Genomic DNA, 25701 nt, shown 5'->3' with positions numbered 1-25701 from the left:
GGTGACGTCACAGTGATTATTGATCATTTCCTGTCAAACATTCTGTTCCTTAAATACCAATAATACTAATACTATTACTACTACTACTAATACTATTACTAATACTAGTAATATTACTGTTCATGTAACAGAAAGGATGTAGATGAATGGATGAATCACGTGGACAAACGCGTCATACTGTCATGTATTTGATGTGCACGCGCTCACCTTACCTTAAACTGAATGAAGAAGAAAAAAACATCTGCGTCACAGAGAAAATCCCGCAAAGTAACACAAACGACGCACAAATGTCGGAGAATAACAACAAAGACAGGATATCCGGTTAACTTCAGTTTAAATTCAGATTAAGTTCAGCTTAACTTCAGTTTAACTTCAGCTTAACTTCAGTTTAACTTCATCTTAACTTCAGTTTAACTTCATCTTCACTTCAGACCAGAGGAAAGCAGAGAGTTGTGTCATCTCCATACAGGAGCCCGCCGAGGACAAAAAGGATGAGAAATCTTACAAAATAAAAGACTTTATTTCCACACATGAACTGAAAATAATGAGTCGATAGTCACGTGAAGTGCGTGTGTGTGTGTGTGTATTAAATACAATATACTGAATTTAATAATATATATACATACATATATAATATATATATACATACATATGCAATGAATACAACTGAGCTCTTATAAGTAAAAGACTTTTAATTTGAAATGTGTCTAAATTCACTTGTAAATGACTGAAGTTGCAGTGACAACCTTGTGCCACCAGATGGAGCCACAGCATGAGATGATAAACGGTGACAGGATGACGTCAGAGTGAATCATCCACGATCACGCTTTCATATCAATAACATTCATCTTATCTTCTGGTTTGTTACTAGTATCAGTGGTTAGTAGTTACTAGTAGTTAGTAGTAGCTTCTAGAGTTAATAGTAGTTAGTGGTAGTTAGTATAGTTAATAGTAGTTAGTGGTAGTTCGTAGCCTACTAGTTAGTAGTAGTTAGCGGTAGTTAGTGATAGTCAGTCTGGTCATAGTTAAATGAGTGTAATATTCTGCAGTACCTGGTTCTTAAATTCATTCGCACGCGAGATGGTTTTACTTTGAAATCCAGCACCGGAAACGCTGCGTTAATGACTCTTGACGCACGAGAGAGAGAGAGAGAGAGAGAGAGAGTGTGTGAGAGAGAGGGAGGGAGAGAGAGAGAGTGTGTGTGTGTGTGTGAGAGAGAGAGAGAGAGAGAGAGAGAGGATAAAACCCCGCAGACTCAGCGTCTGAGACTAAAAACAGGAAGAAAAGAAACGTGGATTAAAGCGCGTGCTGCGCACGCGACACTCAGGATTATTCCCGCCTCTGGGCGGACATTCACGCGTTTCCCTCTTTTTAATTTAGTTTTTTCTTTATTCTTTTTAAATTTTAGAATTTGTTTGGGATCCTATTCTCAACGCGCGCGCACCGAGTTCTCTGGTCACCTTGTTAGTGGCGCGTGCTCAGCATGTCGCAGTGTCACAATTATTCACAAACAGCTGTGTGAGTGTGAGTGTGTGTGCACGTGCGCGTCCACGCCCCCGACGTCCGTTCGTCCTGCCGTCGCACGCGGCAGATCAATGAGGATGGATTTATTATTGACTGTGGCGCGAGGACGTTCAAGAGAAACGTTACGAAGAGGATTATACTTCACGCACGAGACGCACAGGTGATGTCACTTTTTAAAAGTTCACAAAACTGTTTTTACAACAAATAAAGAAACGTGTGTTTGTTTACAATGAAATGAACTGAAGTTTTCATTCAAACTCCTTTAATCTGTTCAGATTATTGAGATTATTTCCTATCAATGCATTTGTTTTTATTCAAATCACAAGATTATGTGTCTTTGTGGTTGTTTTGTGTGTCTTTGTGGTTTTGTTGTGTGTCTCTGTGGTTGTTTTGTGTCTTTGTGGTTTTGTTGTGTGTCTCTGTGGTTGTTGTTTTGTCTTTGTGGTTTTGTTGTGTGTCTCTGTGGTTGTTGTTTTGTGTGTCTTTATGGTTTTGTTGTGTGTCTCTGTGGTTGTTTTGTGTGTCTCTGTGGTTGTTTGTGTGTCTTTGTGGTTTTGTTGTGTGTCTGGTTGTTTTGTGTATCTTTATGGTTTTGTTGTGTGTCTCTGGTTGTTTGTGTGTCTTTGTGGTTGTTTTGTGTGTCTCTGTGGTTGTGTGTCTCTGTGGTTGTTTTGTGTGTCTTTGTGGTTGTTTTGTGTGTCTCTGTGGTTGTTTTGTGTGTCTCTTTGTGGTTGTTTTGTATGTCTCTTTGTGGTTGTTTTGTGTGTCTCTGTGGTTGTTGGATGACGGGGACAGGCTTGGTTAGCTGCAAGTCTCGAGTCTGGAGCCACAAACTAGCGACCATCCTTGACTACATCCTCATGCTCCGGTCACACATCACTTGACCGGAGCAACGTCCTTGTAACCAGCAGCATGCCTGGTGCAGATGACTACTGGACAGACAACCGGTTCCTCATATCTTGCCTCAGACTCCGACTGCGTACAACAGCCACAACAGACCAGCAAAGAGGGCACGATGCTTCAACACCACAGGGCTGAAGATCCCTGCAGTCCAGGAAGACTACTTGAACCATCTCACAGAGCTTCCAAGTCAGGCTCCACCACTGGCACCTCAGCAAGATTCTGTAGAAGTGGACTGGTCACTAACGCTGCAGAGGAAGTAGTCGGCTACTCCAGTCGTTCCAATCAAGGCTGGTTCGACCAAAATTATGCTGATATCCACCTGATTGACCAGAAGAGATCTGCCTGCCTCGCATGGGAGAACTGCCCTGCCTGCGCCTGCTTGCAACGCTTCCAAAAGACCAAGCAGCAGTGCCAGCGAAGGGTTTGAGAGATACAGAACGTCAGGTGGCAAGACAAAGCAAAAGAGATCCAGTCCTACGCTGACAGTAGAGACCTCCACTTCTACGCCGCAACAAAGGAAATCTTCAGTCCTCGTCGCAGACTTACCAACATCCTCCTCCGACGGGGCAACCACCCTCACAGAAGATCGAGCCATCCTTAAAAGGTGGAAAGAACACTTTCAGATACTTCTGAATCGTCCATCAACCACGGCTGCTGACTTGCTCCATAAGGTCCCCCAACATCCTGTCAGGCATTGGATGTCACTCCTTCCTGTCCTACACCGGGCTTACACCAGTCTTCACGTGGCTTAGCCGTGAAGACCAGGCAATTCATGATGATTCTGCACATGTGGGAGATGAAAGCTGTATCTGGGGACCTGAAGGATGCTCCCATCTTCAAGAAGGGGGATCGCTCCATGGGTTCTGCTACACTGATGTTGTGTGTCAGAGACAGAGAGCGCCTCCTGCTGGTTGTTCTGTGAAGCAGCAGCTTATTTCAGTGTCTGACAGGAAGTTGGATTGTAAACACCTGTCAGTGTCTGTGCTCATCGGGTGGGAGGAGCTTAGAAGAGAGACTCAGCCGAGTCAGGTGTGAACAAGTGAACGAGGATGAGGTCAAACCTTGCTAACTTCACCCTCTCGCCTCTGACTTTGAATATCAGGGACATTTCCCAGACGCCAGTGGGGCAGGTTAGAGGCGGAGCATTCAGAGTGATGTCTTGTTTCCCTCGCAACTACGTCTCAGTCGTCTCTTTAGATTCAAACTAAACAGAGAAGTAATGAAGACACACACACACACACACACACACACATACATACAGCTGTCCTTCAATAGTCTGGAGATAAGAGTCGTTATTGAAATCCCCGCTCCCTAACAGCCATCAATTGTGTGTGTGTGTGTGTGTGTGTGTGTGTGTTGAAAACATCCCTCTCTCTCTCGCCCTCTCTCTCTCTCTCTCTGGATTATGAGTGTCTGGGGAAACGAGGTGACGTGCCTTATCTGTTCTCTGGCTCAGCGATAACACACACACACACACACACACACACACGCGCGCACAGTGCTACAGATGTGGCGTGTGTGTGTGTGTATTGAAATGTCTCACTTCTTTTCAAACACTACATTGTAAATCAAACATAGTAGCGTTGTGTTCATGGTGTCCCTCAGGGAACAACGTCAGGACCCTTTTATTTTTTATATTCATGATGAAATAATAGTCAATGTGGATCACACACACACACTCACACGTAAGTTTAACTGTCTTATTTTGAAATCCTTTGTTCAGATTGAACTCAGTGACACAAATTGGCCACACAAGGCAGCAGAGAGGGAGGTTTGGTTTTTGTATTGAAGACGTTTAAAGACAGGTTTGTCTTCTTTGTCTCTGCAGTGATGGACGACTGAGCATCGTCCTCGAGGCACTCGGTCCCGTCTGAAGCTCACACACTCACAGCATGGTAAGGTCAAAGGTTACACTTTTACAAAACATTGTAACATGATGTCAAAAGCTACAAAAGAAAACGTTGTAACATGACGTCAAATGTTGCGAAACAAAAGATGACAGAATGATCAGGTCATGATGTCACTTCCTGTTTGGTCTTTTTTAATTAAACCCTAAATAAAATTAAAATCAAACTCTTGACTTTATTATTTAATATTTTCAGACTCTGCCCTGAAATGAATGAATGAATGAATGAGTGAGTGATGAATCCCTGAACGTCTCAGACATCCACGCAGCTGGATCATTTCCTAATGACCCTGAGTATCAGAGCCAATCACAGGTGTTCACGACGCCGTGTGACAGGAAATTCAATTAGGCTGTTTTTTTCTCTGTTTTTTCTCTGTCTCTCTCTCTCTGACTGTCTCTCTCTCTGTCTCTCTCTCTGATTGTTCTCTGTCGTTTTTCTTTTCTTAAACCAAGTAAATAAAAGACTGAAATGTCAAAGGAATTCACACTCTTTCTCATTCTCGTCCTCCTGTCCTCGTCCTCCTGTTCTCCATGTTTGACCTTGAAGGCTGACATTGTGATTCAGTTCTGATCGATAAGATAAATAGAATAATAATAAATATCATTTGCACAAAAACATCGTGAACATTTGTGTAAATCCTTTAAAGCTTTTCGTTGTAGGATATGTTTGCGAAATTTACGTACAACGTTTTCACAGCAGAGAAAAATCTGGCTCAGGTGTGAAATAACATCCAGAGGCAGAGCTGGGGGTGGAGCTGCAGGAGGAAAGACACACCCACTCATGCGCTGTGAATTATCTCGTGTTCTCCCACATTTTCACTCTGACTTTATCCTAAGATCTGGCAAACTGAAAACATAGCACGTTATTAATGATATTTGTTGTGTTTTCAACCAGTGGAACGGTTCACTTTAGTTCACTTTGGTTCACTTTAGTTCACTTTGGTTCAGTACGTGTTGTTAGGAATAGAACCAAAATAACCTCAACTGTTCCATTCTTGGAGGTATCAGAGTAAAATGGTACAGTCCAGTCACCAAATGTCCTTGTGTTAACTTTGACTGGATGTCCTAGCTTAAACAATGTGTCCACGGTTTAGTTTGCTTTGTTGTTGTGGTCTTAATGCTCAGTTCTTACTTTGTCTCTTCTCTGCCTGTTACAGGTGGATGCCAACACATCTTACAATATGAACCCGCTAGCAGCCCTCAGTGTTGACCGCAATGCACTAGTGGGAGACAATCTTCGTCCCCATGGAGGGATTTTCTATCCTGGCATCCACCCTCTCTCTGCTGATAAAGCCCAGGAGCCAGGCACTTCTCTCCCACTTGGCTACAACCTTCTGTACAAATCTGATGTAACCTTGCTGGATGGACAGAAGGCAGCAAATGGATATGGTGGACTGTATAAGAACCCTCCACCAAGGCTGGTTGCTCCAGCTGCAGGGGCTGATGGCCTGGGAATCGACCGCAGAGTTCTTTCTGGTGATAAGCAGTCAGAACTGGGCCTAAATGGTGCTGGAAGTTTTCTGAGACTCCCTTGGATCAGCCCTTATTCTGATGCAACAGTGTACCCCTTCCTGGACATGGCTTACAAGGCCTCTTTCTTGTCTCAGCCATCAGCTTTCCTCCACCAGCAATTCCCATACCAACCTTTATGTGCTGCTGGGGCAGGAGGCAGCCCGTCTGGAGAGGAAAGACTTTTCTACTTGCCGCGGTATGCTCCTCCAAATAATATCTCCTCCCCATTGGGCCCTCCAATCAGGATTCCTACAGCCACCCCAGCCCCTGCTGTCTTTTCACCCCTTCCCCACAGTGAGGACAAAGCCTTGCAAGGAAATGGTCCTCGGGTACAACAGGTACAACAGGAACCCTCTGCATTTGGCAATAGTCTACAGATCCACCAGGAGCCCCAAACTCACCCCATAGAGCGACAGCATGGCAGCAGTAGCAGTGGTGGTAATAGTGGCATCTGTGTCAGCAGTTCAGCTAGTACTGCTTCCACTGAGTCATCCTCTGTTACCCGTCCTCCATGTTTCGTTCCCCAGTCTGTCAGTGACAGGAGTACAGATCCCCAGAAGCCCATCTACACAAGCACCCCTACATCATCAGCCTCTCAACCCTTTTACATGATGAGCTTGAACTCTGAGCGGTGCTCTCCCCTGCAGTTAGGCAGCAACAATACCAAAGATATCAGCTCAGAATCCTGCAGTGTAGAGAAGAAGTCATTGGTTGACAGATCTATACCTCAAAAGCAGGCCAGAAATCCAGGGGGAAGAACTTTGGATCGGTCTGCAAAAGACTTGGAAGGATTTGCACATGGTTTCCCTGCCAAATTAGAGATGCTGGCTAAACTGGGATATTTACCACCATCTCATTATGGGCCTCTAGCCAGTCAAGACCAGCACTTGACAGAGATTCTACCCACACCTGTTAGTACTTCAGCAAAGACTCCACATTGTCCAGAAATGGTCAGTACCCTGTTCTCCTCTTGTGGTGCCCCGGGTCCTTCTGCAGGTGTCAGCTCAGACCACAGCAGAGGCTCCCAAATTAATAAAAACAAGAGAGGAGACATTAGTGTTCATCAACCACAGCCTCATAGTTCTCCCCACACACCAACTCAGATGAACAGTAGTCCCAGCCCTGCCTCAGGGGGGAGACCTTCTGTAAGATCACCTTCCTTAAAGTCCAAAGCAGAATGGCCTCAAGTCCATCCCACCGACTTGGAGAAAGGTCTACCAAATGGCAAAGATGAAACCTACACATGCTCTGGTAAACAGATTTTACCTCCTGCTAAACCAGAGGCTCTGGAGAGCCAGCCTCAATCACAGCAGCAGCAGCAGCAGTCTCATGTGGAAAACACTTCCAGACAAATCTTTCATGATTCTTATCTCCCTCCTGGATTAGGGTACACCAACCGCTACATCCCATATTCAGTTGCTGAGAATATGTCTCTGCAACAAATTTCCATACCAGGCAAAGGATCCGTCTACCCCCACCCGGTCTTTCTTGGCAGCAGTAGCTACTATTCCCCACACATAGCATCTAAACATGGCCTTCAATATGGAGTGCATCCATATCAAAATTCCCAGGAATATGCTCCAACACCCATGTCGTCTCACCCAGCTCTCAACACCAAAGATCGACTTGAGAGTAGATCTAAGACCAAGGATGAACCTTCACATGATGAACCCTACAGGAACCAGAAGAGGCCAAATTCTGACAGCTCCCACAAGAGTGACAAAGAGAGAGACAATCCCGCGAATCAATCTGTGAAGATGGGTAAAAGTGTCTCTGTTATAAGAGATGACATCATTTGTATTGACCTGGTGCGAGATGAAACAGACGATCTCACCTGTACAGGTGACAATTCCTCCAAACCTTTTGAAAGTGGCACTAACCTCATTCAAGAAATGAAAGCATGTCCTTCAAAGATTCCCCCTACCAGCAAGGCTTCTGAGCACAGCATAGACTCCGCACTCCAGACATTTGAACCAAAACCTCATCACAACATTTTGGCAATCCTTCCTACTAAAGAGGAACTCCTAGAGGAGATTCCAGATGAGGAATATTCACAATGTCCATTCTCTGACATCCCAGAGAAGGACACAATGCGCTGTGCCCGAACCGACCCACAACAGTTTTCAAGAACATGTAAAGTTGAAACCACTGTTGGACTCGGAGAATTGTTAAGTGGTAGAGCGAGTGGTGGGAATTATGTTCTTGGTGAGAAGAGTGCAAGGAATGAATCTAGGAATGAATCTAGGTCAGAAGGCCCAACTTGTAAAAAGACCAGAGATCCAGAGCAAAGCCCTTCCAGAGATGGGACCTTATTGGTTCATGTTAGCAAAGAAAATGGTTGTGGAGATTGTCCAAGTTCAAACATTGTGGAAGCAGTGTGTACAGTCACCACAAGCCCAGTTAATGGGAGCAACTTTTATTCTGATGATCCGGTTTGCACCAGTAAAGGTTCAGCAGGTAGAAATTTAAGTCCTGATGAACCACTTTGCAGGAGTTTAAATCCCAGGGTTTCAGCTGAAGGAGTCACAAAAAACAGGGCCCCACTTTATGTTCACAACCCAAGAGCTCCAGTCTGTAACAGTGGTGATCATTTTGCGGGTCCGTGTTGCAAAAATCCAGAGTCCAGAATTTGCAGTGGAAACAACAACCCTGTAGCTCCAAACTGCAGGAGTTTCAATCCATGCGTTACAAATTGTCAAAACCACAACAGAAACATGAGTCTTGGGGTTCCTGTGTGCAGTGGTCCAGTTTGTGGAAATACCGTCTCTAAGAGCCAGTCTTTTGGAAGTAACCAGACCCGGATTCCAGCATGTGGAAAAAGTTTTCCTCAGAGCCCGACGTTTCGGCACTTAGCACCCGCTTATCCAACTAATGGAGGCTTAAACAGGACGCCCTCTGATTTGATTCCAGAGCCATCATTAAACAGAGACTTTAAATATGAGGCCGGGTTCCCTTCATCCAGCTGTGGAGATGAAAGGATCGACTTCCTGGACAACATGGACGAGGATGAAGGCCCAGGTTGCAGCAAGAACCGTCCGACCAGCCTCACCAAGCGCATCGCCAACTCCTCCGGCTACGTGGGCGACCGCATCAAATGTGTGACCACGGAACTTTACGATGACTCCAGCAAGCTGAGCAGGGAGCAGAGGGCGCTGCAGGTGAGTTCCTGTCATTCATTTTTCATGCGACAGTGGTGTTGGTCTGGTTTTTGTCTGAACCTCATGCTGGGATTATTCTTTCACACAGATTATGACAGATTATCAATCACTCTGGCACAGATTCTTCACCATTTTGTACCGTTCAGTACGGGACAAAAGTCCTGGGTCTGGCTTGTGTTTCCACTGAGAACAGAACCTTTACTTCAGTGGTCCCCACACTACGGCCCGCCTCCTCATTTGACCCGGCCCCCTGAACAATACCAGAGACGCATTATTTTTTTCCCCACATTATTATTTTTTCAGTCTGGCCACGCAATCGAGACTAATGCATAGAACACTGGGGTGAAGTGGGCCTGCCTGACTGAATCCCTGGAAATGTTTCCTTACGTCAATGAAGCTCATTTGAATTGAATTGTGAGCCAAAATGTTGCTACTACGACCTCACATAGAACGTGAACGTGATCCCAGAACGGAATAATTGATTCAGAATGCAGGGTATTTAAACCGCATACGATCATTTTTTTGTTCAACGCAAAGAAAAGGCTGTTTTTCTCATCTTTCAAGAGACGGTGGCGGTATTCAAAGAATACAATCTGCACCGACATTATGAATCCCGTCACAAAGACAAGTATGATAGCTTGTAAGGCCAAATGCTCTCTAAGCTAAAAAGTGGACTGTTAGCTCAGCAGGCTACATTTGTACGCCAAACTCAGCTGAACCACGCATCAGTTCGGGCCAGCTTCCGTGTTGCTCAATTGATAGCAAGCTGCGGTAAACCTTTCACTGAGGGAGAGTTTGTCAAGGAATGTTTGAATGTCGCGGAGGAGGTGTGTCCCGAGAAGAAAGATGTCTTTAATGCCGTGAGTCTGTCGGCGAGTACAATCGCCAGGCGTGTTGAAACAATAAATGTTTACATTTAGGCACTCCTGCAATCGTCACACTTTTTCTGTTACAAACTGACTGGCCCCCCATCAGAGAAGGGAAAAGTTATGTGGCCCTCACTGGAAAAAGTTTGGGGACCCTTGCTTTACTTGTTAGGCGGGGAGTGGGCGGAGTGTGGGCAGGGCCTTGTAGCGTGAATCAACGATAACACAGAACAAAACAACGTGACACAACAGACAACAATGAGGACGTCCAGCAGCTCTTTTATTCTGTTTGTCTCAACAAGACAAAGACCCAGTGTGTCCCTAAATGTCTCCGATTGTCCCAGAGTGTCCCCCACATGCCAAATCTCTGTTCTTTCAAGTTCCTGGCGTTCAAAATCGGATATCGACCAAATGACTTGAACTTTGACCTCTACGTTTATTTTTCAGCATGGTTTAAAAGCGTGGCTCAGATTTTATTACGATTCTGTATCTGGTCTGAGAAGAAGACAGTCCACTTCCTCCTCGTCCTCTTTCATCATTTCTGTGAAACCATGAACCATTCATTTAACTCTTCTGTCATCATCCTCTCATCATGTGTTCATCTCATCACCGTAACTCTTAGACTGTTTGTGACGTCAGCTTCTCACGACTATGATTCTTAAACCTTTCTTTTATTGTGAAAGTGCAGCCTTGTTGTCTTCCTGTTTGTGTCTCCTGAAGGACGTGGTGTGAGCTCACGAGTTACCGCTGAAATGAACTCGTACGCCCTTGTGCTGCGTCTCAGCGGCGGGAGATGGATTTGTGATTATTTCACGGGCCATTAATTTTTAAAATGGGTTTGTGGTCAGAGTGAGAAATGCTGCACACGCACACGCACACGCACACGCACACACACGCACACACACACACACACACACGCACACACGCCCTTACCGACAGTTACAAGAGCTGAAGAAAACAAACACACAAGTTCCTATCCAGACGTCACAGCTACTGTCACAGAACACCTTTGAAAACTGGGATCGTGTTTTAGTGTGGACAAACACAAAATGGGACTTTTACTTTGAAAACTGGGATCGTGTTTTAGTGTGGACAAACACAAAATGGGACTTTACTTTGAAAACTGGGATCGTTTTAGTGTGGACAAACACAAAATGGGACTTTGACTTTGGGAAGTGTGGACAAACACAAATGGGACTTTACTTTGAAAACTGGGATCGTGTTTTAGTGTGGACAAACACAAAATGGGACTTTTACTTTGAAAACTGGGATCGTTTAGTGTGGACAAACACAAAATGGGACTTTACTTTGAAAACTGGGATCGTTTTAGTGTGACAAACACAAAATGGGACTTTTACTTTGAAAACTGGGATCGTGTTTTAGTGTGGACAAACACAAATGGGACTTTACTTTGAAAACTGGGATCGTGTTTTAGTGTGGACAAACACAAAATGGGACTTTACTTTGAAAACTGGATCGTGTTTTAGTGTGGACAAACACAAAATGGGACTTTTACTTTGAAAACTGGGATCGTGTTTAGTGTGGACAAACACAAAATGGGACTTTACTTTGAAAACTGGGAGTTTTAGTGACAAACACAAAATGGGACTTTACTTTGAAAACTGGGATCGTGTTTTAGTGTGGACAAACACAAATGGGACTTTTACTTTGAAAAACTGGGATCGTTTTAGTGTGGACAAACACAAAATGGGACTTTTACTTTGAAAACTGGGATCGGTTTTAGTGTGGACAAACACAAAATGGGACTTTTACTTTGAAAACTGGGATCGTTTTAGTGTGGACAAACACAAAATGGGACTTTTACTTTGAAAACTGGGATCGTTTTAGTGTGGACAAACACAAAATGGGACTTTTACTGAAAACTGGATCAAACAAAAAAGTGTTTGACTTTACTTTGAAAACTGGGATCAAACACAAAATGGGACTTTTACTTTGAAAACTGGGATCGGTTTTAGTGTGGACAAACACAAAATGGGACTTTTACTTTGAAAACTGGGACTTTAGTGGACAAACACAAACGGGACTTTGAAAACTGGGATGTTTTAGTGTGGACAAACACAAAACGGGACTTTTACTTTGAAAACTGGGATCGTGTTTTAGTGTGGACAAACACAAAACGGGACTTTTACTTTGAAAACTTGGATCGTGTTTTAGTGTGGACAAACTGAGACATTGTGAGGTGACAGGTAAGAAGATGGGTGGAGCCTACTGGTAATTTCTTCCTCTGCTTTTTTAGCGTGCTATGCTACGTTTCTCTGAGCTGGAGCTGAAGGAGAGAGAGGGAGGAAGAGGAGAAGAAGAAGAGGAAGGACGGATGACAGCAGCAGTGGTGGAGACTCGGGAGAAGGAGCTGGCAGGCGGCCAATGGAGAGACAGCGAGGAGGAGGAGGAGGAAGAGGGAAGGACGAAAGAGGCGGTAGGAAGAGGAGGGTGGGAGCGCTGCCAGCTGAGTGACAGGAGGCAAAGAGGAGAAAGACGTTCTTCTGCTGAGACGACGACAAGAGGTGAGAGGACTGTTTTAATCTGTGTCTGTATCACCACAGATTATACAGAGAACATACAAGAACATCATAAAAAGTTTTATGGCCAAACAGCTCATCCATTAATGGATTATGAAAATAATAGTTCTAATCCAGTTTAATCCCTTTGTAATAAAGTGTGAAAAGCCTGAGCTGTACATCACTGTGTCATCTGCATATATAGATTAGAGATTATAGAGATTATAAATATTATAGAGGTTATAAGAATATAGATTATATTACATATATATATATATATTTTTTTTAAATATATCTTTCTATACAAGATTATTATATTATATATTTATATATATTATATATTATATTATATATATATTATATTATATATATTATAGATATTACAAAATACAGAGATTATAAATGCATTAATGTGTGTATCAGTGTCTCAGTTTGATCAAACATCAAAGGGGCGGAACATTCCCGGTAAATTTCCAGAAACTTTCTCTGAGATGGAACTTTAGTCTGTGGACACACACACACACACATACCCCCAACAATAACATTGTCATGACGACAGGCTTTGATGGCCTGTTGCGTGTTGTGTGTGTGCGTGTGTGTGTATCTCTGTGTGTGTGTGGATCTGTGTGTGTGTGTGTGTGTGTGTGTGTGTGTGTGTGGGGGGCTCAGGTGGATTCGTGGGTGGAGTCTTGATGAGGTGGATTTGACTTAAAGGTCAAAGTTCAGCAGAGATATGTATTGTTGCAGGTGCTCAGTTGCTCCGCCCCCTCAGCCTCCTCCTCCGAGGAGCAGAGCGTCCCTCAGTGGAGGACAGGAGGCGTGTCTTCAGTATGGAGCCTTTTCACCAGAGCAGCATCATCATCAGTGGACGTCTAAAGAGAGGGAGGGGCCAGCAGGGGGCACCGGAGGAGGGGCCTGGAGACGGCAGCAGGAAACTAAAGATGACAGACGGTAAATGATCACATGTCTTTATACGCTGATGATGTTTCACTGTCTTTGTCTCACATTGTCTCACGCCTGTCTTTATCTCATGTCTGTCTTTGTCTCACGTCTGCGCTGTCTCACATCTGCTTTGTCTCACGTCTGTCGTTTTTGTCTCACGTCTGTCGGTTTTGTCTCATGTCTGTCTTTGTCTCACGTCTGCTTTATCTCACGTCTGTTTTTGTCTCTCATGTCTTTGTCTCACGTCTGTCTTTGTCCACGTTTGTCTTTGTGTCCCGTCTGTCGTTTTGTCTCACGTCTGTCTTTGTCTCATGTCTGTCTTTGTCTCCGTCTGCTTTGTCTCACGTCTGTCTTTAACTCACGTCTGTTTTTGTCTCTCATGTCTTTGTCTCACATCTGTCTTTGTCTCACTTATGTCTTTGTCTCACTTATGTCTTTGTCTCACGTTTGTCTTTGTCTCACTTATGTCTTTGTCTCACGTTTGTCTTTGTGTCACGTCTGTCGTTTTTGTCTCACGTCTGTGTTTGTCTCACGTCTGCTTTGTCTCCCATCTGTCTTTGTCTCACGTCTGTCCCACACTCAGACGACGTCAACAAGCTCAAGGTTTGCATCGAGCTGAGCGGCCTCCAGCTCAACAAGCCACGCCCCCCCGGCCCAAGGCCGCCGCCCACCAAGGGTCGAGGGGAAGACACGGTCGACGGGAAGCTCGGTATGGACGTCCTGGGCGGCGTGGAGAGGTCAGAGGTCAGCGGCGGCTGGTGTGAGCCCACGTGTGTGAGGAGAGACGGAGAGACAGGTGAGGACACTGCTGTCTGTCTGTCTATGTGTTTGTGTGTGTGTGTGTGTGTGTGTGTGTGAGTGATGGTGGTGTGGGTGGCGCTGCGGCGCAGGTGTGGGAGCGTGTGTGAGTGGGGCGTGGCGTGGCGTGTGTAAAGCGCGGTGAGTGAAGCGTGGTGTGTGCGTGAAAAGCGCAGGGGCGCAGGTGTGTGTGTGAAGCTGCAGGAAGGTGTGGAGTGAAGCTGCAGGTGTGTGTGAGTGAAGCGTGGTGTGTGTGTGTGTGTGAGTGAAGGTGGCTTGTGTGTGTGGAGTGAAGCTGCAGGTGTGTGTGTGTGTGAGTGAAGTGTGTATGTGTGTGAGTGAAGGTGGTTTGTGTGTGTGTGTGTGTGTGAGGAAGGTATTTGTGTGTGTGTGTGCAGGTGTGTGTGTGTGTGGGAGGAAGTGTGTGTGTGTGTGGGAGTGAAGCTGGTTGTGTGTGTGTGTGTGTGAAGGGCAGGGTGTGTGTGTGTGTGTGGAGTGAAGTGTGGGCTTGTGTGTGTGTGTGTGGGTGGGGTATGTGTGTGTGTGTGTGTGTGTGTGAGGAAGTGTGTGTGTGTGTGAGTGAAGTGTGTTTTGTGTGTGTGTGTGTGTGTGGAGTGAAGGCAGGTTTTGTGTGTGTGTGTGTGTGTGTGTGAAGCCAAGTGGTTTGTGTGTGTGTGTGTGTGTGGGTAAGGCAGGTGTGTGTGTGTGTGTGTGGAGTGAAGCTGCAGGTGTGTGGGAGTGAAGCTGCGAGCAGGTGTGTGTGTGTGTGTGGCTGTTTGTGTGTGTATGCAGTGTGTGTGTGTGTGTGTGAGTGAAGGTGGCTTGTGTGTGTGTGTGTGCAGTGTGTGTGTGTGTGTGTGTGTGAGTGAAGCTGCAGGCAAGTGAAGCCGTGTTTGTGGGGTGTGTGTGTGTGTGAAGCTGTGGTTTGCGCAGCGTGTGTGTGTGTGTGTGTGTGTGCTCCCTCCAGGCGTCTGCAATTGAAAACAGAAATCTCTCCCCTCCCCCACACTCCCTCGTTCACGCGATCACTCGCTCACTCGCAGCTCCACTCAAGCGAGGAGCTTTGTCTCTCTGTCTCTCTGTCTGTCTGTCTCTCTGTTTCTCTGTCTGTCTCTCTGTTTCTCTTTGTCTGTCTCTCACTTTAACTTTACATGCTAGCTAAGACTGGTGTCATGTGTGCTAACAACATTAGCTTCAGTGGTGGTGAAAATAGTTAGCTTAGCATTAGCTCCTGTTGTGAATAACATACACAACGACCAGATTAACGCTAATCCACTTTCTTTCTCTTTCATTCCAGTTCGTCATGTGGCCCCGCCCTCCTCGCCAACTCATCTCCCTCGACAACAGTGCTGCTCCGCCCCCCAGCAAGCACCACCCAGATTGTTTTCCTGCCCCACCTCCTCCCGCCTCCAGGACAAGCATCAGAGGCTAAGGGAAAACTGCAGAGTCTCCGCCTTCCTCCCACCATTACCGCCTCTTCCTCCAATCTCCGCCTCCGCCCCGCCTAAGCCGCCTCCCACTCGTTACCATGAGAACCACGACGACAACAAGCCAAAGGGAAAACGTGCGTGCAAGACCAAGCACACGGGCGGAGCAACAGTGAGGGAGGAGGAGACACGAGAAAGAGGGAGGGACCACTTCAAAGAGTTAGACGCAAAGGTGAGGGAGGAGTAAGGTGAGATGCGACTCAGACTTAAACTTAAACTCAGATTTAAACTCAAACTTAAACTAAGACTTAAACTTAAACTCAGACTCAAACTTAAACTCAGACTTAAACTTAAACTCAGACTTAAACTAAACTCAAGTTTAAGTCTGTATGCACACACACATCTGTATGTATCAGTCGTGTGTGAGCGTGTGTGTGCGTGTGCATCTGTGTGTGTCTGTTTGTGTGTGTGCGTGTGCACGTAATTCAATTCACTGCAGATTAAAGTGAAGGAGAGAGAGATTGAAGGTTATGGAGGAAGAATAACATTCTCCGTGTGTGTGTGTGTGTGTGTGTGTGTGTGAGACAGAGTGTGTGTGTGTGTGTGTGTGTGTGTGTGAGAGAGAGTGTGTGTGTGTGTGTGTGTGAGTGTGTGTGTGTGTGTGTGTGTGTGTGTGTGTGTGAGACAGAGTGTGTGTGTGCGCCACAGTGGCTTGTGCCGTTTTGACAGCTGCTGCACAGAGATGCCCTCAGGACAGCACCGGACACACACACACACACACACGCTCACATCCTGTTTGCTGATGTGTGGCGGCGAGCGGCTTTGTTTGACACACACACACACACACTGTCTGGCTGTTGCCGTGGCGTCAGCGATGCAGCTTTTCTTTTTTTCTCTTCCTGCTCCTGATTATCATCAAAGAAAAAAACACCGACGACATCCCAGCGCGGACAAAAGTCTGTCCGCGCTGAAAACATGTCAGTGGCAGGCTTTCAAAATAAAAGTCTGTCCGCACTGAAAACATGTCAGTTGCAGGCTTTCAAAATAAAAGTCTGTCAGCATGTCAGTTGCAGTGAAAAAAATAAAAAGTCTGTCGCACTGAAAAACATGTCAGTGTTTCAAAATAAAAGTCTGGAAAACATGTCATGTCAGCAGGCTTTCAAAATAAAAGTCTGTCCGCACTGAAAACATGTCAGTGGCAGGCTTTCAAAATAAAAGTCTGTCCGCACTGAAAAGCATGTCAGTGGCAGGCTTTCAAAATAAAGTCTGTCACTGAAAACATGTCAAGGCTTTCAAAATAAAGTCTGTCCATGTCAGTGCAGGCTTTCAAAATAAAAGCTGAAAACATGTCAAAATAAAATGCTCATGTCAGTGGCAGGCTTTCAAAATAAAGTCTGTCCGCACTGACATGAAAACATGTCAGTGGCAGGCTTTCAAAATAAAGTCTGTCACTGAAAACATGTCAGTGGCAGGCTTTCAAAATAAAAGTCTATCGCACTGAAAACATGTCAGTGGCAGGCTTTCAAAATAAAAGTCTGTCACTGAAAACATGTCAGTGGCAGGGCTTTCAAAATAAAAGTCTGTCACTGAAAACATGTCAGTGGCGGCTTTCAAAATAAAAATCTGTCACTGAAAACATGTCGGTTGCAGGCTTTCAAAATAAAGTCTGTCCGCACTGAAAACATGTCAGTGGCAGGCTTTAAAATAAAAAGTCTGTCACTGCATAGTCAGTCTGGCGTCTGTTTCAAAAAAAAATAAAAGTCTGTCGCGCTGAAAACATGTCAGTGGCAGGCTTTCAAATAAAAGTCTTACGCTGAAAACATGTCAGTGGCAGGCTTTCAAAATAAAAGTCTGTCCGCGCTGAAAACATGTCAGTTGCAGGCTTTCAAAATAAAAGTCTGTCGCACTAAAAAGCCAGTCGCAGGCTTTCAAAATAAAAGTCTGTCCGCGCTGAAAACAAGTCAGTCGCAGGCTTTCAACGTAAAAGCCTGTCCACGCCGAAAACATTTCCGTCGCAGGCTTTCAAAATAAAACCCATCCACGGTAAAACACGACTGGTTTTCAAAATAAAAGCCTGTCCACACTGAAACACAGTCTGTTCTTGTACACACACACAGGTGTCTCCAGCGGACTGGTCTTGCTCGCCCGGCCAGCGTTCTCGCTCTCTGCAGAACACACTCTGCGTTCGTCCGGTTCCTCCTGAAGTTCGAAGACTCATCGTCAACAAAAACGCTGGTGAGACGCTGCTGCAGCGCGCCGCCCGCTTGGGATACGAGGTAACGAGACACAGACAGATGGACAGGTGGAGGGGGCGGGTCCTCACCACCAGTCATTTGATCATTTATTCAACTCTGAAGTGAGTGGGCGGGGCTAAACGTAAGCCACGTACTTTTTAGTTATTTCAGCAATGGTGTGGTTGTTGTTATCTGTTTGAAGGAGGTGGTTCTTCACTGTCTGGAGAGACGACTCTGTGACGTCAACCATCGCGATCACGCCGGCTACTGCGCGCTGCACGAGGCCTGTGCCCGAGGCTGGCTGCGAATCGTACGCCACCTGGTGGAACATGGTGCCAATGTCAACTGCAGCGCTCAGGATGGAACCAGGTATGTCATTCTCAGGTTGTCATGGAAACACAATGTTGTATACTTTATACACTCCTGATCAAAATTTTAAGAGCAGTTGAAAAATTGCAAGAATGTACATTTTGCACTGTTGGATCTTAAGAAGGTTCTAAGTCGTGCTTCAAAATTCAAAAAGAAAAAATGGGAGTGAGACAAAAAAAAAAAGTTTGAGTAAGAAATTTATTGCAAACCAATATTAAAGTGAAATAGGCTGTTCATCAGCTGATCAAAAGTTTAAGACCACAGCCTTTAAAAGCCTATAAATCTTCAGTCAGGTATCCACACTGTCAGCTTTCTCTCTTTGAGCGCGGTTGGATTGTTGCGCTGCGTCAGCAAGGCCTCTCGCAGCGTGCCATTGCTGCTGTAAGACAGTCATTTTAAACTTCTTCAAAGAAAAGTCAAGACTCAAAAACATTTCACCGGCCCTGAGCCGGAGGATCCAAATGGCTGTCCGTCAAGACACGGGACGATCCTCAGCCCAAATGAAGCTCATCGCTGGATCGCTGGTGCCAACTGCAGTCCCATAACCATTAGACGGCATCTGGGAGAGAAGGATTTAAGAAACAAAACGTCTTCAAAGGCCTTGTCACCTTTGTTTGGAGTTTGCACGAGTGCAACAAACATCTGATGAGAAAAAAGTAACCTTGACAGTCCTGATGGCTTCCAACGTTACTGGCTGGACAAGGAGATCCCACCTGAGATGTTTTCTACATGGCACATCATCATGATCCTTCAATGGAACAATGGAGCTTCAGGTTGTGCAGAGCTGGCTGTGTGGAGTGCTAATGACTGGGTTTTTCAACAGGACAACGCTGCAGTTCACAATGCCTGCCTGACAAAGGACTTCTTCCAGAGAAATAATATCACTCTCAAATGTTTTTGAGTCTACTTGATTTTTTTGTTCCATAACCTCAGGATCTTTGAAGAAGTTTAAAATGACCAACCTCAGCAGCAATGGCACGCTGAGAGAGGCCTTGCTGATGCAGCTCAACAATCCAACCACGTTCAAAGAGAAAATGATGACAGACATGTTCTACCCTATTTCTCCAAGTTAAACTAGTTCCCTGGTGTCCTAATGAACATGTCAGTGAACATGTCATGTTCAGTGGTTTTGGTTTTGTGCGTGGTCCCTTATATGCAAATGAGACACAGGCAAACACACGCCCACTTCTTCCAGGGGGTTTCTGATTTGTCCTCTTTACAGCACTCACTCGCTCAGCTCCTGTTCCCTCCCCTCATTCCTCTCCCCCTCCCTCCACTAGTTCTCTGACAATATCAACATGTCAGCGTGAGCAGAAAACAGCTAGAGTGTCGTCACAGGAAGAGACGTCCTACATAAGGATGGAGCCGAACACTGTCCAACTGTAAATCAGTTAAAAACACTTAGGGACAGCACCACTGATCCACCACTGATCGCTGCATAAACAGCTGCTGTATGTGACTGTATCAGACTGAGTCTGTGCTCCAGTCATGGAGGACGTACTGAACAAATATGTTTAATTAGGACGTGTCAGAATGGTCAGTTATGACCTCTGTGTGACCTTTTCTTAACAATGTGTGTGTTTGTACGTCGCTGACTAAATACTGATGTGAAGTGGTGCGAACACACATTAGCTTCATATATAAAATCCTCTGTAAAACACTGTGCTCCACTGTGCAGCCACCAACAGCACACTTGTCCCTCCGCGTTGACATAATAGCGCTCTTCCTCCCTCGCCTGCACTCTCGCAGGGACAAGGTGTACAAGGAATTCAACTTCGAGCGTTTTATCGCCTATACTTACACTAAGGGGGACCACGAAAACATGACTGAGTATTCTTTTTCCACACTTTGGCGACTGGTAGGGCCTCCAGAGTCCCAAATATAAGTATTGAAATGGTAAAAAGTAGCACGACTTAGAACCTTCTTAAGATCCAACAGTGCAAAATGTACATTCTTGCAATTTTTCAACTGCTCTTAAAATTTTGATCAGGAGTGTAAATAAAAAGCTGCGTCATCTATATATAACCCTAATCCACCGGGGTTTAAAGGACCTGATGTTTCCTGTCATCAGGCCGCTCCATGATGCCGTGGAGAATGACCATGTGGAGGTGGTGCGCCTCCTGCTGGCCTGTGGCGCTGACCCCACCCTCACCTCGTACTCAGGTCGAGGGCCGGCCCACATGACCCGCAGCGCTGCCATGGAAACCTTCCTTGAGGGTAAGACTGTGTGTATGTGTGCTGCCTCCACACTGTGTTTGATTTTCAAAATAAAAGTCTGTTTCTGGTCGTCCACGCTAATATATCATCCTGCAGTTTTCAAAATAAAAGTCTGTTAACGCTGTGGAGCCATTTCGTGATGGTTTTATCGGACTGACAGTTCGCGACAGCTGATTCAGTCAGGTTGAATTCTGGGATTTTCTGGGTGGGGTCAATGGTGATGGGAGGGGAAGTGGGAGGAGCCTGTGAGTCATGGCAGCTGAAGTATGAACATGAGTGAATTTAAATCTTCAGCTCTTTGAAAAGAGTTTTTGTTTGCAAGTGATTGATGAGTGTGTGCGTGTGTGTGTGTGTGTGCGTGTGTGCGTGCGTGCGTGCGTCCAGGTATTACTAATGTTGTGGGGACCTAAACCTGTTTACACAGTCACATTATGGGGACTTGTCCTCCTTGTGGGGACAAAAAGCAAGTCCCCATAACGTAAATTACTACATTTTAAGGTGAAGATATGTTTTAAGGTTAGGTTAGGGTTAGGGTTAGGGTTAGGATTAGGATTAGGCCAGTAGTAATTGTGGTTAAGGTTAGAGTAAGTCTCCAAGAAATGAATGTAAGTCAATGCAATGTCCCCTCAAGTCATGAATGTCGAACGTGTGTGTGTGTGTGCACGTGTGTGTGTGTGTTTTTCCTGTTAATTTGTGGAGGGTTATGAGAAATGTTTCCAGGAGAAAAAACAGGAACTGTGAAATAAAGCATTTATGAATGAAACGAGGAAAAAAAGAGAGGAAAACATGCAGCCTGTGTGTGTGTGTGTGTGTGTGTGTGTGTGTGTGTGCGCGTGCGTGTGCATGTGTGTGCATGTGTGTGCCTCTGATTACCATTCCCTGCCTGTATTTGTTCTCTCTCTCTCCAGAGGGGTTTAATGAGGCTTGGCTGCTGAATCTCCGAACAGCTTACTGACACACACGCACACACACACGCACACACACACACGTGCACACACACACTCCTGCCAGCATCCATCTACTCAGTGCCAAACACCTCGGCGTCGCGCCGGCACCGCCTGAACACAAACACTCATCTTCTTCCCGTCTTCCACTGTGTGTGTGTGTGTGTGCGTGTGCGTGTGTGTGTGTGCGCGCTCCCTCAGCTTTCATCCTCTGTGATTGGATGGCACTAACTCTCTCTCTCTCTCTGTAGATTACCTCTCTGACCTGGAGGGAAGGTCGGAGGGCGACCCGGGAATGTTCTGGGAATTTTACGGCAGCTCTGTATGCGGTTAGTTAACACACACACACACACACACACAAACACACACTCTGGGTTCAGGATGGAACCAGTACTAAACTAAACCAGGACAAAAGGTAAAACAGATCAGCCCAACTCTAAACCAACCTCAGACCAACTTTAAAACTCTAAAACTAGGTCTTAACTCTGGTTAACTCAGGTCTGAACCACACACTAACTAGCACTAAGCTTCATCTTAACTCTAAACTAGATTAGATAGAGTTTAAGCAGAGTTCATCAAAGTTGTTGACGTGTGTCCCGCAGAACCACCGTGTGGCGTAGCAGTGAATAACGTCTTAGCCGATCCTCCGGGGGCAGAGGAAGACGAGGAGGATGAAGATGAGGAACAGCGTGCAAGGAGGGAGGTGTTTGAGTTTGAGCTGTCCGACCGACCGCTGCTGCCCTGCTACCACATCCAGGTGTCTCTGACGCAGGGGTAAGTCAGGAACCAAGAACAACAACTAAACCATAGACCCAGTGCAAAAAGAACCAAGGCTAAAGGAACCAGAACAGAAAGAAGAGCAGAAAAAACATGGTTGAAAGAACCAGGGCCTAATGAATCAGAACAGAAATAAACAGGGTGGAAGTAACCAGAACAAAAAGAACCAGGGCTTAAGGAACCAGAACAAAAAGAACCAGGGCTTAAGGAACCAGAACAGAAAGAACCAGAACAGAAAGAACCAGGGTTGAAAGAACCAGGGCTTAAGGAACCAGAACAGAATGAACCAGAATTGAAAGAACCAGAACAAAAAGAACCAGGGCTTAAGGAACCAGAACAGAAAGAACCAGGGTTGAAAGAACCAGAACAAAACGAACCAGTGCTTAAGGAACCAGAACAGAATGAACCAGGATTGAAAGAACCAGAAGAAAAAGAACCAGGGCTTAAGGAACCAGAACAGAAAGAACCAGGATTGAAAGAACCAGGTCTTAAGGAACCAGAACAGAATGAACCAGGATTGAAAGAACCAGAACAAAAAGAACCAGTGCTTAAGGAACCAGAACAGAATGAACCAGGATTGAAAGAACCAGAAGAAAAAGAACCAGGGCTTAAGGAACCAGAACAGAAAGAACCAGGGTTGAAAGAACCAGAACAAAAAGAACCAGGGCTTAGGAACCACAACAGAAAGAACCAGGGTTGAAAGAACCAGAACAAAGAGAACCAGGGCTTAAGGAACCAGAACAGAAAGAACCAGGATTGAAAGAACCAGGTCTAAAGGAACCAGAACAGAATGAACCAGGATTGAAAGAACCAGAACAAAAAGAACCAGGTCTTAAGGAACCAGAACAGAAAGAACAGGGTTGAAGTAACCAGAAGAAAAAGAACCAGGGCTTAAGGAACCAGAACAGAAAGAACCAGAATAATGAAATGTTGAGACACGTTTACAAACACTTTTTCACACTCACACATTCTCTCTCTCTCTCTGTTGTTGTTCTAACACGTCCCACACTCTTTCACACACACACACACACACACACACCGAGTGTCAAAGAGAGAGAGAGAGAGAGAGAGAGAGATGAAGGCAGGACGGACACGGAGGTCGTTGACAAGGATTGCGTCGCTGTGACGACGCAGATAATTGGCTTCCACTTTGTCTTCCTCCCGTCGCTCTACTCCTCTCTCTCTGTCTCACTCTCTCTCTGTCTCTGTCTCTGTCTCTCTCGACACACAGGAGCAGTCTAGGAAGATCTAGTTCTAGAAGAACCAGGGGCAGTGTTCAGACACTGAGCTGTGCCTGAAGAACAACCCATGTTCCTGGGTCTGAACCCAACATTGCTAGTTTGAAATGACATTTCTTTGGGTTATTAACTTTACTCCCTGTCTCTCCTTCCAGTCCCAGGAATTGGCTCCTCCTTGCTGATGTCTTGGGCCGCCTTCGGATGACCTCACGGTCTTTCCGGCGTCTCTTCCCTCAGCTCAATGTGCAGTCCATTCCTGAGGATGAGTTCTTCCACCAGGCCTCCATGTCTCAGCTGCTGACGGGCCCCGACGAGAAGGAGCTGGTCTCTTTCAGGCCGGACCTCAAAGATCCTCTGGAGCTGGTGGAAGCCACTCCTGAACTGGCTGGAATGCTCGGCTCGTCCCTGGAGTTTGTGGACAGTCGCTGGGATTCTCTCGTCTCTTCTCCGCCGCCGACTCCACCACCATCACCAAAATCCTCAGTGAGACTTTCACCAAGACCACCACCACACACACAGACTGGTGCTAAAATGGAACCCAGGACTACAGTGTCTGGTCAGTGTCACCGAGTAAAACATGGAGTGGATTCCTCTCCTGCAGCTAAAATGGAAAATAAATCCGATGTTTCTGTTAAAAATGTCAGGGATCCTTGTCACATGATGAGGAATGCTAGCATGTGGGAACCACAAAGAGTACAAAGTAAAAGGACTGCAGTTACGAACTCTAAGATGGACCCTAACACACGGGGACCTGGTAAAGACACCGGGACAGCTAACTGTGCTAATTCTGGCTCTAACATGGACTCCAGCAGGTGGGAACAACGACACACGGGCAAAACCATGGGAGCCTCTTCTGTCAAGTCTGACATGGGTGGTGCTAACACATGGGAACTCCAGCGACTACGGACTCGCACCACTATAACTTCAGAAACCAAAACGGACCCTGGTCTGGCAGAACCTCAGCGACTACGGAATAAGAATATTGGAAACACTAATTCATCTCCTCCAAACAGTGTGGTCGATGCTAACACTGCTGTTTCTGCTTCAGATCCAGGGACAACAGTGGACCTTAGCATCTGGGAACCACAGCGACTGCGGAATAAAAACCCTGCGATCACCAGCAATGCAAAACCAGATGCCAGGAGAGACGCTAACATGTGGGGACGCCAGGGAATAAAGAGAGCGGGTAGCAGCGGCGTAGCACCCAAAACAGAGGTTAGCTCCTGCGATAGCCACGGAGGGAAGACTATAAAGATGGACGCAGCCTGGCAAAGGAACCTGGCCAGTGTCCGAGTCCACATCAGAGACTTGGGGATAAAAGCCGGGGGGATTATCCTCCACAGAGACCTAAAGGCGGAGCAAGACAAGGTTGTCGAGAAAAGAGTTAAAATAAGATCGTGACAAAGTCACGTGATTCTACAGGAAGAATACACAACCCTATGAAGGCCAGAACCAGGTTCACACAGAACTGACACCGACATGTAAATACTGGATTCATTTTTTTTTTATTATTATTTATGACTCCACTTGTCAGGTTTTTTGAAACTTGATATTTGGTTCAGGTTCTGTTGCTCTGGTCTGGACAAGTCCACGTCACCTTTGTGTTATTTTATATCTGCATCTTGTCACCAAACTATTTATTGTCACATTAAAAAGAAATGACAAACAAATATGTGTGAGTGTGTTTTCTGTGTTAGCATCTGTGTTAGCATCAAACAATCACGCTTACTGTAGCTAGCACTGTCACGCGGTGCGTTAGCACAACAGCGCTTCTTGATCTTCACAAGTTTACCACAGGTCCAATGAGTCCGTTCACACATGATAGCATTATCGTTAGCTCTGTTTACCACAAGGCTTCAAACTGGTGTTTGGTTAACCAGTGCTATGCTAATTATGCCAAAGATTTGCTCCGACCATGCAGCAATTTATTTTAATTAGTTCACTTGTGTTCCTTTGATTCTGGCCTCTATGCTAAGCTAAGCTAAACATGACCTTGTGTGTGCCTCTGTGTGTGTGTGCGCACCTCTGTGTGTGTGTGTGTGTGTGTGCGCACCTGTGTGTGTCTGTGTGTGTGTGTGTGTGTGTGTGTGTGTGTGTGTGTGTGTGTCTGTGTGTGTGGTGTGTGTGTGTGCTCTGTGTGTGTGTGTCTCTGTGTGTGTGTGTGTGTCTGTGTGTGTGTGTGTGTGTGTCTCTGTGTGTGTGTGTGTGTGTGTGTGTGTGTGTGTGCCTCTGTGTGTGTGTGTGTGTCTGTGTGTGTAGCCCTCTGTGTGTGTGTGTGTGTGTGTGTGTGTGTGTGTCTCTGTGTGTGTGTGTGTGTGTCTGTGTGTGTGTCTGTCTGTGTGTGTGTGTCTGTGTGTGTGTGTGTGT

The 25701-nt window shown here is 45.8% G+C and overlaps 1 protein-coding gene across 1 annotated transcript; it reads left to right on the top strand.

Annotated features, from left to right (window-relative positions):
• Positions 1 to 1206: 1206 nt before the first annotated feature.
• LOC122765557 (BCL-6 corepressor-like) lies at positions 1207 to 25004 on the top strand. The gene is made up of 13 exons (XM_044019876.1): positions 1207 to 1684; positions 4256 to 4322; positions 5491 to 9003; positions 12127 to 12394; positions 13136 to 13339; positions 13914 to 14126; positions 15426 to 15787; positions 17673 to 17831; positions 17992 to 18158; positions 20230 to 20375; positions 21571 to 21648; positions 21922 to 22093; positions 23490 to 25004. Exons 2-13 carry the CDS (start codon positions 4320 to 4322, stop codon positions 24733 to 24735), a joined length of 6531 nt encoding a protein of 2176 aa, XP_043875811.1. The 5' UTR covers positions 1207 to 1684; positions 4256 to 4319; the 3' UTR covers positions 24736 to 25004.
• Positions 25005 to 25701: the final 697 nt, after the last annotated feature.

This window comes from Solea senegalensis, linkage group LG2 (assembly GCF_019176455.1).
Source record: "Solea senegalensis isolate Sse05_10M linkage group LG2, IFAPA_SoseM_1, whole genome shotgun sequence".
Taxonomy (NCBI): Eukaryota; Metazoa; Chordata; class Actinopteri; order Pleuronectiformes; family Soleidae; genus Solea; species Solea senegalensis.
This window is presented reverse-complemented; position numbering and strand designations above follow the sequence as displayed.

What these genes read in the sequence shown, in the direction of transcription:
- LOC122765557 (XM_044019876.1), top strand. An exon ending in TTACGGCAGCTCTGTATGCG is followed by an intron (nt 21,649 to 21,921) that starts GTTAGTTAACAC and finishes TGTGTCCCGCAG; the next exon opens with AACCACCGTGTGGCGTAGCA. An exon ending in CAGGTGTCTCTGACGCAGGG is followed by an intron (nt 22,094 to 23,489) that starts GTAAGTCAGGAA and finishes CTCTCCTTCCAG; the next exon opens with TCCCAGGAATTGGCTCCTCC.